The 14,667-nt window shown below is 42.0% G+C and overlaps 1 protein-coding gene across 2 annotated transcripts in view; it reads right to left on the bottom strand.

Annotated features, from left to right (window-relative positions):
• The window catches only part of LOC115362229 (nucleolar protein 4-like), a 230,872-nt gene extending 217,261 nt beyond the window's left edge, over positions 1 to 13,611 (bottom strand). For both annotated transcript variants that reach the window (XM_030056080.1, XM_030056081.1), the window contains exon 1: positions 12,896 to 13,611. In XM_030056080.1, the coding sequence (XP_029911940.1) occupies positions 12,896 to 13,315 (420 nt within the window). In that variant the 5' untranslated portion in view covers positions 13,316 to 13,611. The remainder of the gene's footprint in view (positions 1 to 12,895) is intronic.
• Positions 13,612 to 14,667: the final 1,056 nt, after the last annotated feature.

The raw sequence follows: 14,667 nt of genomic DNA, 5'->3' as shown, positions 1-14,667 counted from the left end.
GTCCTGACAAATAACCATGAGAGAGCATGAGAGCTGGAATGACTCTTACACGTTTACACACTGCTCTCTTTGTCCATCACACAGAAACACACACACACACACACACACACACACACAGTATATACAAACAAGGCGGCACAATTATGACTCATATGAAAATCCTGATTTGTGCTGAGAGTCGGCCTGTGGGTCTTGCTGATTTAGAGAATAAAATGATTTTACTGGTTGTACAGTGTGTTAACATCCTGACATCTTCCAACAGGGGACATTCAAAATTAAATGAAACGTTTCGATACTGCCAATATGCCATTATTGCAGGATTATTAATTGTGAAAACTAAATTCATATTACAGTCGTTAATTGAATTGTGCAGCCCAAACGCGCACACACACACACACACACACACAGTGCTATCCTGAGGGTCTGATGGTCTGTGTGTGTTACAGGCGTCATTCACAATAACAAGAGGGCTGCACCTCAGGGTGAGTCTCCCTTCCCGGTCTCAAACCAGCAACTCCCACCAGCGCAGCAGACGGCTCCACTGCTAATTAAGCTAATTAAAAAGTGCCCTGTCGAACAGCTGAAGGATAGGTTTTCCTCCAGGAGTCAGTTTAACCAACTTAATCAAATCTGTCACAAATGTAGGCTGAGAGAGCAAAACTGTAGCACATGTGCTTTTTTTTAATAAAGAGAGATAAAATGCAGAAAAAAAAACGACCCAAGCCGGATTTAACCCGGTGGTGGACGGGCCATCTGGAGCACCGGGAGGAATCCCAGCGGACAGGTAGAGCACAAACTTTTGTTCAAGTTTTTTTTTTTTTTAACTTAGCCACTAATAGTAATGACTTTTCTCATTAGAGCCAGTATTCCAGATAAGGAGTGCATCGAGAGGCCTAATCACAATGGCCCGATATCTGAGTATCACCCCAAATTCAGCCCTGCACCCCCCGACACAAGCTGCCAAAAGGTTAGTGCGGTACAGGTGAGACATTTCATCAGTCGGTTTAGCCAACAGCGACTACTAACCCAACAACAAGCAGCAGACGTCGGCCAGCCACTTCAGTAGTTGCTTTTTATTAATTAAGGTGACGATTGCTGAAGATTTTGTATCCTCAAAGCCCTTAGACAGAAAAATGCCATTATTATTATCATTATTATTATTATTACCAGTTTAACATGACAATATTTAGCCATGCATGATAATGTTAATGCTGAAAATGCCCTAAAAATGTCATCAGAGAGAGAATAACAGAATTTGTGGGACGCTACAATAGGATACAGACATAAAAAGAAACGACTTCAGAAACAGAAACAAATGCAGTGAGATACTAAATTGAGGATTTTTTTATTTTATATCAGTGTTTATCAGCATGTAAAACAGATGTGAGTCCTACAATACAGCAAATACAGTTCTTTTCATCTTTTTTTGCATCTCTCTGTTTTGTCTACTATTTTTCCTTGGAATAAGAGCTCAATCAACTAAAGAATGAAAATATGTCTCCATTCATCATTGTAGTTGTTGTTGTTGTTTGGTGGTGGTTTTGGTTGGCCTCCCCATTTGTTTATTTTGGGGGAAACTGGGTGTTGCTTGCTTCTTCTGCTTTGTGTTAAGAAAATTATTGGCCTCACTGTCAAGGCAAGTCCCATTTTGCACATCAATATGACTTGGATGTCTCAGTCCTAAAAATTCTCCTCTTCATGTGGAGTTAACTGGTTAACAGATTTCACCTGCATGCAGCTGAAAGTTTACATTGACAAGCTGATTTTGAAAAACGAATGTTGAACGCTATCGACTACCAGCCACAGCTAATGCAAGATTTTTTGCATTAGCTGACGGCTAAGACACGTAATCATGTTCCACTTCCCAAAACTCTGTGTGAACCCAACCGCAAACCTGTACACTCATCTCCTCAAACTTCAGCGTCAAAACCAAACTCTCCACCGAAAACCATCTGAACTTTCATGTGAACCAAACTGTGCCTTCAGACATCACACAGAAGCCATCAAACACACACACACACACACACACACACTACAGAGTGGCCATTACAGAGATGATGATCAGCGGTGCAGATACTACAGTCACCTAACAAACTGACATTTCCTGAACACTGGGGGCATTTTCACACCTGTAGTCCATTCACCGTGGTTCAAATCAGTGGAACAGCTGTTATTTTGCTGCACTGTTCATTTGGTTCAGTCTGAGTTCAGAAGCGGGGGATTCAAATGAACTCAACCGTATCAACAGAAACCATGTGGGCGCTGTCGGCCCGCTCATTGGTCAGAGCCGGACGGACATCATCAGGATGAAAGACAGCGCGGACAAAGACAGTGTTTACTCCAAGGACATTTTATTTATTGCACAAACACATCTGGCCAGTCCAAGCAGCTTTGGCATTTCTTCATTACATCAGTGCTGATTTGGGCGATATACCGATATATATTTCCTCATTGCTTCATGTCCGCCCTCGCATCATGGTGCTTCTAGGTTGCTAACTGCTAGCTGGTAAAGCCACCGAGTTGCTTCTTTCTCTTATTAATTAGTTATTATTAGCTGATTAGTCCATAATGTGCACCTGAGCTGCAGCAGCTGCTCCAGCCCACAATGCACGGTGCTTCCTGTGGTCGGGTTGAATCTCGGTCAGTTCACCTTCACACTGCACCCACTGCAGAGTTGGTTTGTAAGCGTGCCTTATATCGACTACAGGCGTTCGTGGTGAAATGATCAGTCTCTGGTTCAAAACAGCACAGAAACGTCCATTCAGTTCCATTCAGATGATTTAAGTTGCATCTTTAGAGATTCAGTCGGCTTAACCTAATCACAGCCGGTTTCCAAAAAGCTCTAATGTGACTGCTGGTGACTGAAACCGACCTTATGCTGTTTGCCCACTTTTGCCATTGTGTTTGAATTTCTGCTTGCGGGACTTAATGGCAAGAATGCCTGGACAAAACTGAGTGCCTCGCTCATTGTCTTTGTAAATACATTAACTGCAAAAACAGAGAAAACAAGGGCTTTTTTTTTTAACTCAAGACTGGTGGACTTGGAAGGCCAGACATTATGCCTTAAGTGGGAAAAACAAAAGCAACAAGACGCACACATGTTGCCTGGAAACATATCAGCGATAACCAATCCGAAGTACAACCTACACACTATTAAAACATTTAAGCAGTTCATTTACAGAATTATAAGCGTACACATTTCAGGGAGAAAAAAAATCCTCCAATGTCTTGAAAATATAAAAGATCAGGTGTGTAAAGATGTGACCATTAAGTTCATATTTAACGATCAAGTTTAAGTGCCACCAATCTTTTTTTTTTTTTCCCCCATACCCCAAATATATTATATGTTTATATTTCTGTTTCTGTGTCAGTAATCAATGGTACCTCAGGAAAATAACTCCAAAGCATTTCACAGATGCTAAACTAAAGATGCCACCTTGGGCAGACACCTGTTCAGGGTCATTTGGGCTTTTAGATCATCATATTTAGACAAGTGTGCTCTAACTGCTAAACCTTTTTATTCAGAGAGGCAGAGCAATAAGATGATGTACGGCTCTTTATCTTCCCGGCTGTGTGCGTGCCACCAGCGCTAAATGGAAATAAAGGAAACTGACGGGCTCACAGTATTTGCTCTCTCCCTCTCTCCTTACATTGCGTCTGTAAAGAAGATGTGATTAAGTCAAGGTAGATTTATTCATGAAGAACTTTTAAAAGACAGACTTGTCCTTAAAGTGCTATACGGTAAACATACGGACATAGAAGCAAGTGACGATAAAAAAAAAAAAAAAAAGAAATACTGTACATCACAACTTTCAAGAAACAAGGTCGGAGCTTGCATGTGTGTGTGTGTGTGTGTGTGTGTGAATATGAGAGTACTGGGTAACACCGGGGCAGTCCACAGCAGAAAATGACTAGAAGCAGAACAGGAGTAATGAAAGCAGACAAAGAGAAAGGAACTTGTGGCAGCTGCTCGATTAAACTTGTTGCTGTTAATATTCCACGCCACGCTCCTAACGCGCTCCTGCTATCAGCTCTGATTACTTGCAAAGCGTTATGTGTTTTACCTGTGTGTTTTAACTAAGTTATTTCTAATTTATTCATGAGCGCGCGCTGCAAAGCAAAGCCCGGCGCGCCCCGAGGGAAATGACTTGCTGTTCTCCCCCCCCCCTTCTTCGCTTTTTCTCTCCTTCATCCATCCATCCATCCACCCTGGGAACAAGATTATTGTCTCTATCTCTCTCTCTCACACAGACACACACACACACACACACACACACACACACACTCCCAGTATCAGTCTGAGTCGACACACAGCAGCAGACTGATCACCTGTTGCTGCAGTCAGGTCAGATCCCTCCCAGCACGAGACACACAGACAGAGAACAGCTGATAAACACCGTGTTATGGTCCTGCAGCTCTGTGGTTGTGGGTTTAATTCCCTGAACACTGAGTCAAAGGCACTCATATTAACAGAAAGGTATGTACCACAGAAATGGTACAAAAGGTTGTTTAACGCCACCTACATTCGTTTTTCCTTCTTCTTTATTCTTTTAAAGTATTTTTTGTATTTCTTTTATTTTTCTATTTGTTACATAACACTGAGCCGCTGGGGGTTCAGTGCCTTGCTCAAGAGCACCTGGACAGTAGCTGTTGAAGGAGGGGAAAGCGTTAAATGCACATTTTGGGATTTGATCCAGCAACAAGCCCTCTGCTCGAGGCCATGTAATCCCGAGATTATTTGGTCATTTTAAGGTAAATATGAGCAATACGAATGTAGGAGATAGCCTCGGTGATAGACTTTTTATAACGCACAGCTGTTAAATGATGGAGTTAATAAATCACATATTCAGACTGCAAAATGATTCATGATTTTAGTGAGAATGATAGTTTTGTATCACGTACCAAACAAACCTGTTTTCTAACATCTTGTGAGCACGTCTTGTGTGCCGGGGGGTCCCTGCAGCATGGAGAGCATCAGCAGCATCTGCCACACATTTTACCTTTGTCATAAACCTGCAGCTCCTGCGGTTTTGGATATTGCACTTGCGATTTCAATAATATTCGATTAATTGTTCATCCCTGGTTGAGAATGGAAAAAGTCAATAGTGCCACATACAAATATCAACATCAAAAATCTGAAATGTAGGATAAATGTTGTTAAATGGCCATATGTTTCACTAGATATGCTTTAATTTGTGGTTGCTTGTCGTGTTCACTTGAACAGGTGCAGCCTTCTTAATGCTCCACCTGGAACTGAGCTTTGGACCAGTTTACAAACCAAAATAAAGCAAAAGAGCTGACATCAGCAGCCTGTTTCGGAGAGAACATGGACGATAAATGCTCTGAAAATACAAATGGGCAGAATAAAAAAATGAACATGAGCAAACTAATTAAGGGACATGATGTCCAATTATGTTTAGTACAGCAGACAGGATGCATGTTGTGCCGCTGACCCTGTTCTGGATTTAATGTAAGAGAGGACATGCGGCACAAAGAGACCTGTCACTGCATGGTGAAAACAACGAGAGCTACAGTATTTATAGCATTTTAATACTTAAGACCATTTAAGACTTTTCCTGGTGTTTTAATGAGATGTGGATACTCTGTAAAATCTACATTAGCACTCTGTTGAACAATAACAAAGTGATTCACAGCACAAATTATGATACTGATAAAATACTAAGTGAATTTTATCAAGCCAGTGCCTTCCCATACTGGATAATCTGTATTTTAATGATGCTTAATGGTGAACCACGTAGTGATTTCTGTATTTCAGAATGTTTTGAAGATGCCAGGATGACGCGACATGTTGGCGGGGTTGAAAGTGCACCAAGTATCCAAACATAGCTAACAGAGACAGACAGGCAGGTGGCTACAGAACCTGTCACTGGGGACTAATAACACACACACACACACACACACACACACACACACACACACACGAATCACTGTACTTGTGGGGACCTTCAGCACAGTATTTACCTAATCTTAACCATGATGCTGGATCTGTGTGTCTACAGGTTTCCTGTTGTTAGATTTAACGCTTTCCAAGACCTTTTAAAACAAATATTAACAAAATTTGAGAGTGATTTTTGGACAAGCCATCTAATTAAGCATTGCAGGGAAATATTAGAGTAAGGACTAAACGTTTGGTCCAGTGCAGAGGTCGGTTTTTGGCAGGAATATGGTTGTCTTATAGATGAATCAGTGAAACGCCTTAAATAATAGTTTTCTTCAGGTTAGATGGCAAGGTGCTGTTGTAAATAAATAAATGAAGCCAGAACTTGTTTTTCCCCACAGAACTTGGGGCAGGGAAGTAAAGGAATTGTCTTGCATTTGTAAGTAAGAAATGCGGTGGATTGATCTAGTATAGGCATTTCCCCAACATAAAAGTATAGCAGGTAAGTATAAACGCATAATTAAGATGGATAAATAGAAGTAGATAAAAATATTTATGTTGAAATTGACACCTCATAAATTCAAATTTAAGACGATTTAATGACTTTTAAGGCCTAATATTTATAAAACAGCAATTAAGACACTTTAAGACTTAAGGACCCACAAACTGTTCAATCCTTAAAGAAGCGAGGATGAACTCAAATCTCCTTGAACTGGAGGGTTTCAGTATCCTTCTATTCTTGTGGGGACATCTGGTCCTCATAAGTATGTGACTACAAACCACACACACACACACACACACACACACACAAACACACCCCGTTAGATTCAAGAGAAAGCAGTCAGTATCTCTGTCTCCCCTGTCTAAATGCACCAGACCTTCAGATGCTAAACAGACCCAAAAGAGCTACTCCTGCTGAGAGAGAGAGAGAGAGAGAGGGGGGGGGGGGGGTTCAGACAGAGAGAGAGAGAGAGAGAGAGAGAGAGAGAGAGACAGAGAAAGCAAAAAGTGCCATTTCTCTGCGTTTTCAATTAGCTCAGGATAAAATCTGTGACAGCGTTCCCCGTCTTGATATATAAACTTCTCATTCTCGATGTTAATCTGACTATGAAACGACACGGGACAGGATGACATTAGCCAAGTGGTAACCATGCCAACCAGCACCTCGACTCCCTCTCATCTCCCCATTACATTAGTCTCTCTGTTTAGCGCTTTCAACAATCCAATTTGAGCCTGACTGCAGATCAATTATTCAGATTCTGCATACCTTCCTGAGGAGAGCGGTGACTGAGCTGTGTGCACAATCTGTGTGTGAGATTACAGAAAACTTCAGGCTGGATTACAGGCAAACTGGAGCGATGGATCGTTTCTGAAAATAAGACAATGTTTTAAAACTAACAACTGGATTTCATTTTCTTTCCTCTCATTCATATAATTTTTTCCCGTCATCCCACTCTACGACCCTCCAGTGTCAACAAGTGCTGCTGTTATCATGTTGGCAATTACACTGTTGTTCACATACAGATGAAGAGAGTGGAAAATGAGAAAAAATGATGGGCTTGCATCCAAAGCACAATTAGATTTTTATCTATTCTTCATTTCCACTGCATTTAATCAACACTTACGTCTACTTATCGCATGGACTCTTATTGTACTGTCCTTGTCCCATGTGTCATTAAAAAAATTCCCCTTGTGGGACAATAAGGATCTGAACTAAGGAAGAAAAGGTCTACACAAAAAAAAAAAAAAAAACTTGTGATGATAAGCCATAATGTATTTTACTCTTGTGCTTCATTTGGTAAGAGCAGATCAGTGTTTTCATATGCTAGTAACTCATTTTTGACTAAAACTTCAACTGAGCTTAATGTGGTTGCAGTGATGATCCATAATTTACCAATATCTACCAACATCCACATCGTGAAAACTTTTAAAACACTCAGTGTCCTGAAGGTTTTTCCTCTGCTGCACAGTACAGTGTCACAATAACTTTAATTCAATACTATTTCAACATCACTGTACAGGATCAAATTCAATATTGGATTTGATAAACACTGATTTTTATAAAATGTGTTCTCAGACCTTCACCAGGCAAATGGTCTAGTACCTGAATGCCGCATTAAATGTATGAATGCAAGTTAGACAATGTGCAAGAGTTTATATTCAACTTTTGCTCTACTCATCCACCTCTTGCGCACCTGTCGCATGAAATCGAAGTGCAGACTGTTTTTTCTGTTCTGATCATATGTGTTCTGCAAGCTCAAATTTCATTTCAATGTGCAGACTGGAATAAAAACAAGAAGAGGGACTGGAAACGAGGCGGCTGCAGTTTGGCTCTCGATGGTGCACCAGAGTCAAACAGTTGGAAAAAAAATTCAACAGGGTCAAACAGTCCAGCTCGTCTTGAGCTGAATCCCGGTCCGCCTAAATTTACTGACAAGACTGGTGCCAGAAGCAAAATACAGTATAGATCTATTTCACTTGCAGACGCAGAGCCGGCAGAGTTTAACAAAAAGCCCACATGCCAAAAAAAATAATTGTAAAAGTTGCTACACAACTGTGCAGGTCAAACACGGCAACGCATTGCTTGAGAGTTCTTGTTGGAACAGGCAGAGTCGCAGTTTGTCTCTCGACGGTGAACTGCAGTCAAAAAGTTGGAAAAAAAATTCAACAGGGTCAAACCGTCCAGCTCTTCTTGAACTGAATCCCAGCCCGCCTAAATTTACTGACGAGACTGGTGCCAGAAGCAAAATATAGACCCAGTTCACTCCCGGAGCTGACAAAGTTGGACACCAAGCCAACATACCAAAAAGAAAAAAATGTGCAAAAGTTGCTGCACAACTGTGTGGGTCGAGTGTAGCTACACATTGCTCGACACTTCTTCTGGTCCGCTGTTGTGCTGTTATGGCAATGAATGTTTAAGTATCAATATCTTATTTTTGGAACTGAAATTTAAATTACCTAATTGTCTGAAAACACTAATACAAAGAGTGATGTGTTTTACATCTCTGGTTTGTTTGGAGTAATGCTGCGTTCAACTCAACTCCAAACCAGAAATTTCTGACCTGTAAATTTCCGACCTGCGTTCACGGTGTCAGCTCTGAGGAAATAGATGACAATAATAAGAAACTGCAGTCTCCTCCAGGGAGACGACAAAAAACACAGGCATCAGCTTTTACTTCTCTCCCACTTCACTGGAGGAAACAGGAGATGCATTAGGTGACAACAGCTCCATTATCACTGCATTAAAATGAACTGATAGACTGGATCATTACCCCATCACACATCAGCTTAGGCTTCTTAACTAGTTGGTGGTGATAACTTAAGCAATTTAGCGAGCATATTAATGACACATACATTTTTCTTATATTTCTTTGTATCTCTTCATTCAATTCTTACCATTAACAACAAAAGCCAATTTGCCTTCCATCATTTTTGTGTGCTGAACACTTGAACATGACCCTGAGCTCTCAATACACAAATGATACCCAATAATATAATGACACCCAAATTACCAACTTGTAATTCCAGGGTGGATGGCCACATGGGAGCTTATTTTTTAACATGTTCCAAGTAGGGCTGCCCAATGATTTAGGCTATATCATGGGATGAGAGTCAATATCTATCAATAGAGATTCTCCTTTATCATTTCCATCACTGTTGTGGCAAAAGCCACGTTAAGGTAGTATTTTATGTCATTGAGTCAGAGCTAGTAGTTGTCTTTGAATACACCATTAACACACATACAGACAAACAAATAACACACATGGAAGACACAGAAGGAAACGCCAATAAAGAAACCAGAGACCAGATAGCGACCAGAAAACGTTACTTTGCAGAATACGCCACAGACCGGTTCCCACGTCAAACTCCAACACAGCAAACCTCCTCCACCTCCGACAGAGGAACCGTGAGCGGCAGCGCAGGGAGCGCCGAAAGATGTGAGTTGAAAGTGTTGAAATCAAAAGCAAACCTCAGTTCTCTTCAATGCTACTTTCAAACAAAAGGAGAAAAGAGAAAGTGCCGTTCATTTGTGTTCACTTCACAGAATTATCAATAGTAATCATGATGCTTGTGGTTATTGTGCATGGAAAATTTTTTCATCAAATTTACAGTAAACATACTCTATTGTGATACATATTGTTAACAAGATTGGAGCTGCAACAATTAGTCAGACAATTGATTGGTTGCCTGGAATCCTCCAGTGTGAATATTTTCTGGTTTCTTTAGTCCTCTGTGCCAGTAAACTAAATATCTTTGAGTTGTGGACTGTTGTTTGAGGCAAAACAAGACATTTGAAGACATCATCTTGGGCTATGGGAAGTTACCATCAACAGATTGGTTAATCAATAGTAAAAATAATCAATAGTTGCAGCTCAAATCAAGATATGACATTCTTCTCAGAATGATAGAAGACTGTCTAGGGCTGAACGACATGCATTTTCTACATCCAGTTGATATTATGATGCTGATTTGGAAGAATGCTCAATTATTTCTGTGAACCCTTAGTCATGTCATATATCGTATCCCTGTCGAGATACTTGGTATCACCATCGAGGAGTGAAATTTTGTCCATATCGCACAGCCATATTTCCAAGTAAACATGAATACAGCGATGATACAAGAAGAACTGCACAGTTTGCATGAGCAGTGATAGCCGGCATGGCCAAACAGACAAAGAAAGGAGAAACTAAAACTCCATCGACAGAAAATAAAGAGCGAGAGGCGTCACAGTCCCGCCTACACTGTTTGATTGACAGGTGATCTCAGGGAGGTGCAGCACACAAACACCACAGCACTGACAGCTTAGTACCAAAGATGGAGATAAAATTTAAAAAAAAAAAAAAAAAAAAAAAAAAAAAAACAGAAAACGAAAAATCCTGCAGGCTGCCACTTTAATTCGAGCAGTTGGCAGGGACAAAAGGGAAAGGACAATATATCCCCTATTCAGGCTGGTTTGCTTGGCAAACATCAGCACGCCTCTCCGGTGTGGGAGTTTAACACCAGCAGACAGATGCTGGCAAATTTTGTCTCCTGCACCTTCTACTCTGCCCGGCGACCGAACCAGCCAGAGGCCCTTTACCAATCAGAAAACATTTGTATTCTGGAGTCCGTCAGCCAGCATTTTCCAGTGGAGGAAAATGTCAATTTCTTGCCCTGAAAACTTACCACTTGCCACAAACACACACACACACACACACACACACACTTTCCCACCGTCTCCCTCCTCTCTCTTACACATTTTTTTTTATCTCCAACAGCTTCTCCAGCACAAGGCTTCCTCACACCAACACAACCAAAAAAACAGATGGAGCCGAAAAAGATGCAGAGAAAGATATATCCAATGAGAGATTCCAATGTTAAAATATTAAAATATTAAGTAAATGAGCAAGGAATGAAGTGGGCGTGATGCTGAGGTGCTGGGTATATTGGGGAAAAGTACATATTGGCTCCTGTTAAGTAGCGCTGAGATGATTAGTAGGTTAATGCACAACAGAAAATGAATCAATTATAACTCTAATAACCAGTTCAACTTTTAGACAGTTATTAAAGCTGCGGTCTAGATCAACAGCACCATTTAGCTGTTAATCATGTCTAAAGTGGCTTTTTTATGGTGTTAGTTTTGTTGTATACTGTGAACACACTGTCTATTGTTTTATTGTTTTATTGTTTTGTTGTCTGTATGCATTGATTTGGTGGCAAATGAGTCTCCCCTTTGGGAATTAATAAAGCTATCTATCTATCTATCTATCTATCTATGTGAAGTAAAAATCCCAAATATTTGCTGATTACTATGATTCCAAGATTGTCTTCCTTTTGTCCATTCATAGCGTTATAAATTATAAACTTTACTTTTTTCAGACTAAGGAAGCAATTTGTAGACATCACATTAGGCTCTGATCAATTCCCATATGCATTTGTCATTGTTTTCACACGTTACACTCTAATTGAAAGCAGAAAAATAGTGAATAGATTTATCAGCATTAAAAAAATAAACATTTGTGACAGCACCTACTATGAAGAGAAGGTACAGTAGGTTCACACCAGATTCTCAGAGGAACTCATTTCAATGGCTTATGATTCTGCAGATACAGTCAGACTTATTTAGATAAAGAAACTCATGGGAAAACTTGAGATTAAAAAGCAAAAATGGATTCTTGGCATATTTTATTGTGCTGCATCAGTTTGTTTTGTCATTGCTGATTAGTTTGATGTAGGTGGGCTTACTCTCGGTTAAGTTATTTGGAGGGCTGCATAAATTAAATTGGCTTGCATGGTCAGTTTTGGTTAATTTTTTTTTTTTTACTGAAAAAGCTCTGAGATTTCTTCCTGCTTGAACCTGATTTTTTCAAATATGAGGCTTTTGTGCTCTTTGGAAATAGAAAAACAATGATAAATGAACATGAAAACTGGCCCAGGGAAGGCTTATCACTTTGCATTTCCAGCTTCCACACCTTATTTGACGATCAATGACAAAAATGAGTTGTAGCTTTTGTTGTGTCTGGGTGAATGTGCCATTATCTTGTCTGTCACTCAAGTGGCCTGGCTGGTTAAACACACACTGAAGAAGAAAAAGAAGAAAACAAAACAAAACAAAAAAAAACATACACCTGTGCAAAACACTAACAGGCTTAGCAATGCAATGGAACAGGTGTTTGCTGGGCTGTGGCACAGAGCCAGGGAAAGTTATCCTGAGGCTGCATGCACGCACGCACACAGACACAGACACAGACAGACACACACACACACACACACACACACACACACACACTTATTTCCTTAGGCAAATAAGGGGAATCGTAGTGGACACGGACACACTATGAAAAGGGAACATAGTTTTCACACGCACACACACGCTCTCTCTCTCACACGCTCTCTCACACAGACAGACACACACACACACACACACACACACACACACACACACACACACACACACACACACACACACACACACATACACACACAGTGCACAGTGAAAGGGGAAGGTGCACTAACCGTCGCCTTGATGGGGACGTACAGCACCGGTCTGTCCGCCGGTCCGCTCTTCCCCTCCTGCAGCGTCCCGACCTGGAAGCCCTTGGACTTGACCCAGAATTTAAATTTGGCGTTGATGTGGTTGTTGTTATTGTTGCTTTCGTGCAGGAAAACCCCGCTGCTGTTCTCCTCGTCCCCCTGCAGCAGGGTCTGGAGGATTTTGTTGTATTTACGCCGGGTCACGGTCTTGGTCTTGCCGGAGTCTCCGTACGTCCGCAGGCACCAGTCCTGAAACTCGCCGAACATCTCCGCCCCTCCGCCCGCCGTCTCGGGCGCCGGAAGCCCGCTGTTGGTACCGGGACTCCGGCTTCTCTGGTGGTGCTGGTGCTGATGGTTATTAGTCACCACGTCCGCCGTACTGTTGGTTTTCCTCGTTGTCATGATAAACCACGTCCACGTTGTGATTCCAACCTCCACAAAAGCCCCACTTTTATCCGTAAAAAAAAATAAATAAAAAGCAAAAAAAAAAAAAAAAGCAAACGCGACACCAGGAATGGACGTTAGCTCGGTTCGGCGATTTAGCGTCGCCCAAACCGCTGTGGACCAACGGCTGCTTTCTGCCTTTTTTCCAGGAGGGAAAAAATAAATATCAAATCAGTCAAAACCTTCAAATTTGCTTGAAATTATTTAGAAAAATCCCCTCAAACCTCTACAAGAAAAAAAATCATGCCGTGGCACTTGTGTCCCGTTCGTTTTTAAATTAACGTCTCAAAATTAGCCGTTCGGTTCCCCCTTCCTCCTCCTCCTCCTCCTCCTCCTCCACCTCCCCCTGTGATATTACGCACGGCTGGATACGGAGACACCGACGGGGAGAATAAGCGTCTGGAGCAAAAAATAAACGTGGAGCAAGCTCCCGGTTTGGCTGTTATTTCTGGGTGGGACGGGCCGGACGGGCGGGCGGTGCAGACCGGAGAGGAGCGGCGTGCCCTGCTCAGACACACCTGTTAGCAGCGCGGGTCGTCGGCCTGTCCCGTGGAGGATTGTCGGTCACCGCCTCTCCTCCTCCTCCGCCTCCTCTGGGGAGAGAAAGACAGAAAGAAAAGGGGCGAGAGAGGCGGGGAGGCTGTCCCCACCTGTCGGTCCGTTTAAATAGGCTGTATCCGAGATAATTAGGCGATTTTTCTCAAAATTTCTCTCTTTTTTCCTCTTCCACCACCGCCGCCGACACCGGTTTGGTTGTGGCTGTCAGGTCTTCATCCCTCGGCCCACGTTCTCCTAAAACGGGTCTTAATTTGGCGGATTTGTCAGCTTATCCGGCCCGTTTTGCTGTGAAATATATAAGAAAAAATGGGCTATCCTTTCCTTTATTCTCTACTCTTCCCTTCCTGGCGCTCCACCTGGGTCGGGCTGATGGGAGGCAGACAGACACCTGTTTGAATCCGGTTTGGTCCTTCCTCCTCCGCTAGCACCGAAGCGCAACGCTATGCCTCATTTCCTCCCTTCTCAAATAAACCAGTACAGTATGCTGTGATGAGGGGGGTAATGTAATATCCCAGTACAGTCCTAAATACACCGCCTGCACTGCACGCTGCGACAACACCAGCCCTGTTAACTGTGACTCAAGTCAACGGGACAAATCAGGAAGTGTCCAAAATGAGCACGACGCGCAGCGCACGGTCCTGACACACCGTCCCATGGCCGGCCAGCGGATACGATGAGGTGCAATACAGGATGGAGCGAGTCCACATTTGACTTCGAAGGGCTTATCATTAAAATAAATATAAATACGACAC

The sequence above is a fragment of the Myripristis murdjan genome, chromosome 7 (assembly GCF_902150065.1).
Source record: "Myripristis murdjan chromosome 7, fMyrMur1.1, whole genome shotgun sequence".
NCBI classification, from domain to species: domain Eukaryota; kingdom Metazoa; phylum Chordata; class Actinopteri; order Holocentriformes; family Holocentridae; genus Myripristis; species Myripristis murdjan.
The sequence above is the reverse complement of the archived record's forward strand: the minus strand, read 5'-3'. Positions and strand labels throughout refer to the sequence as shown.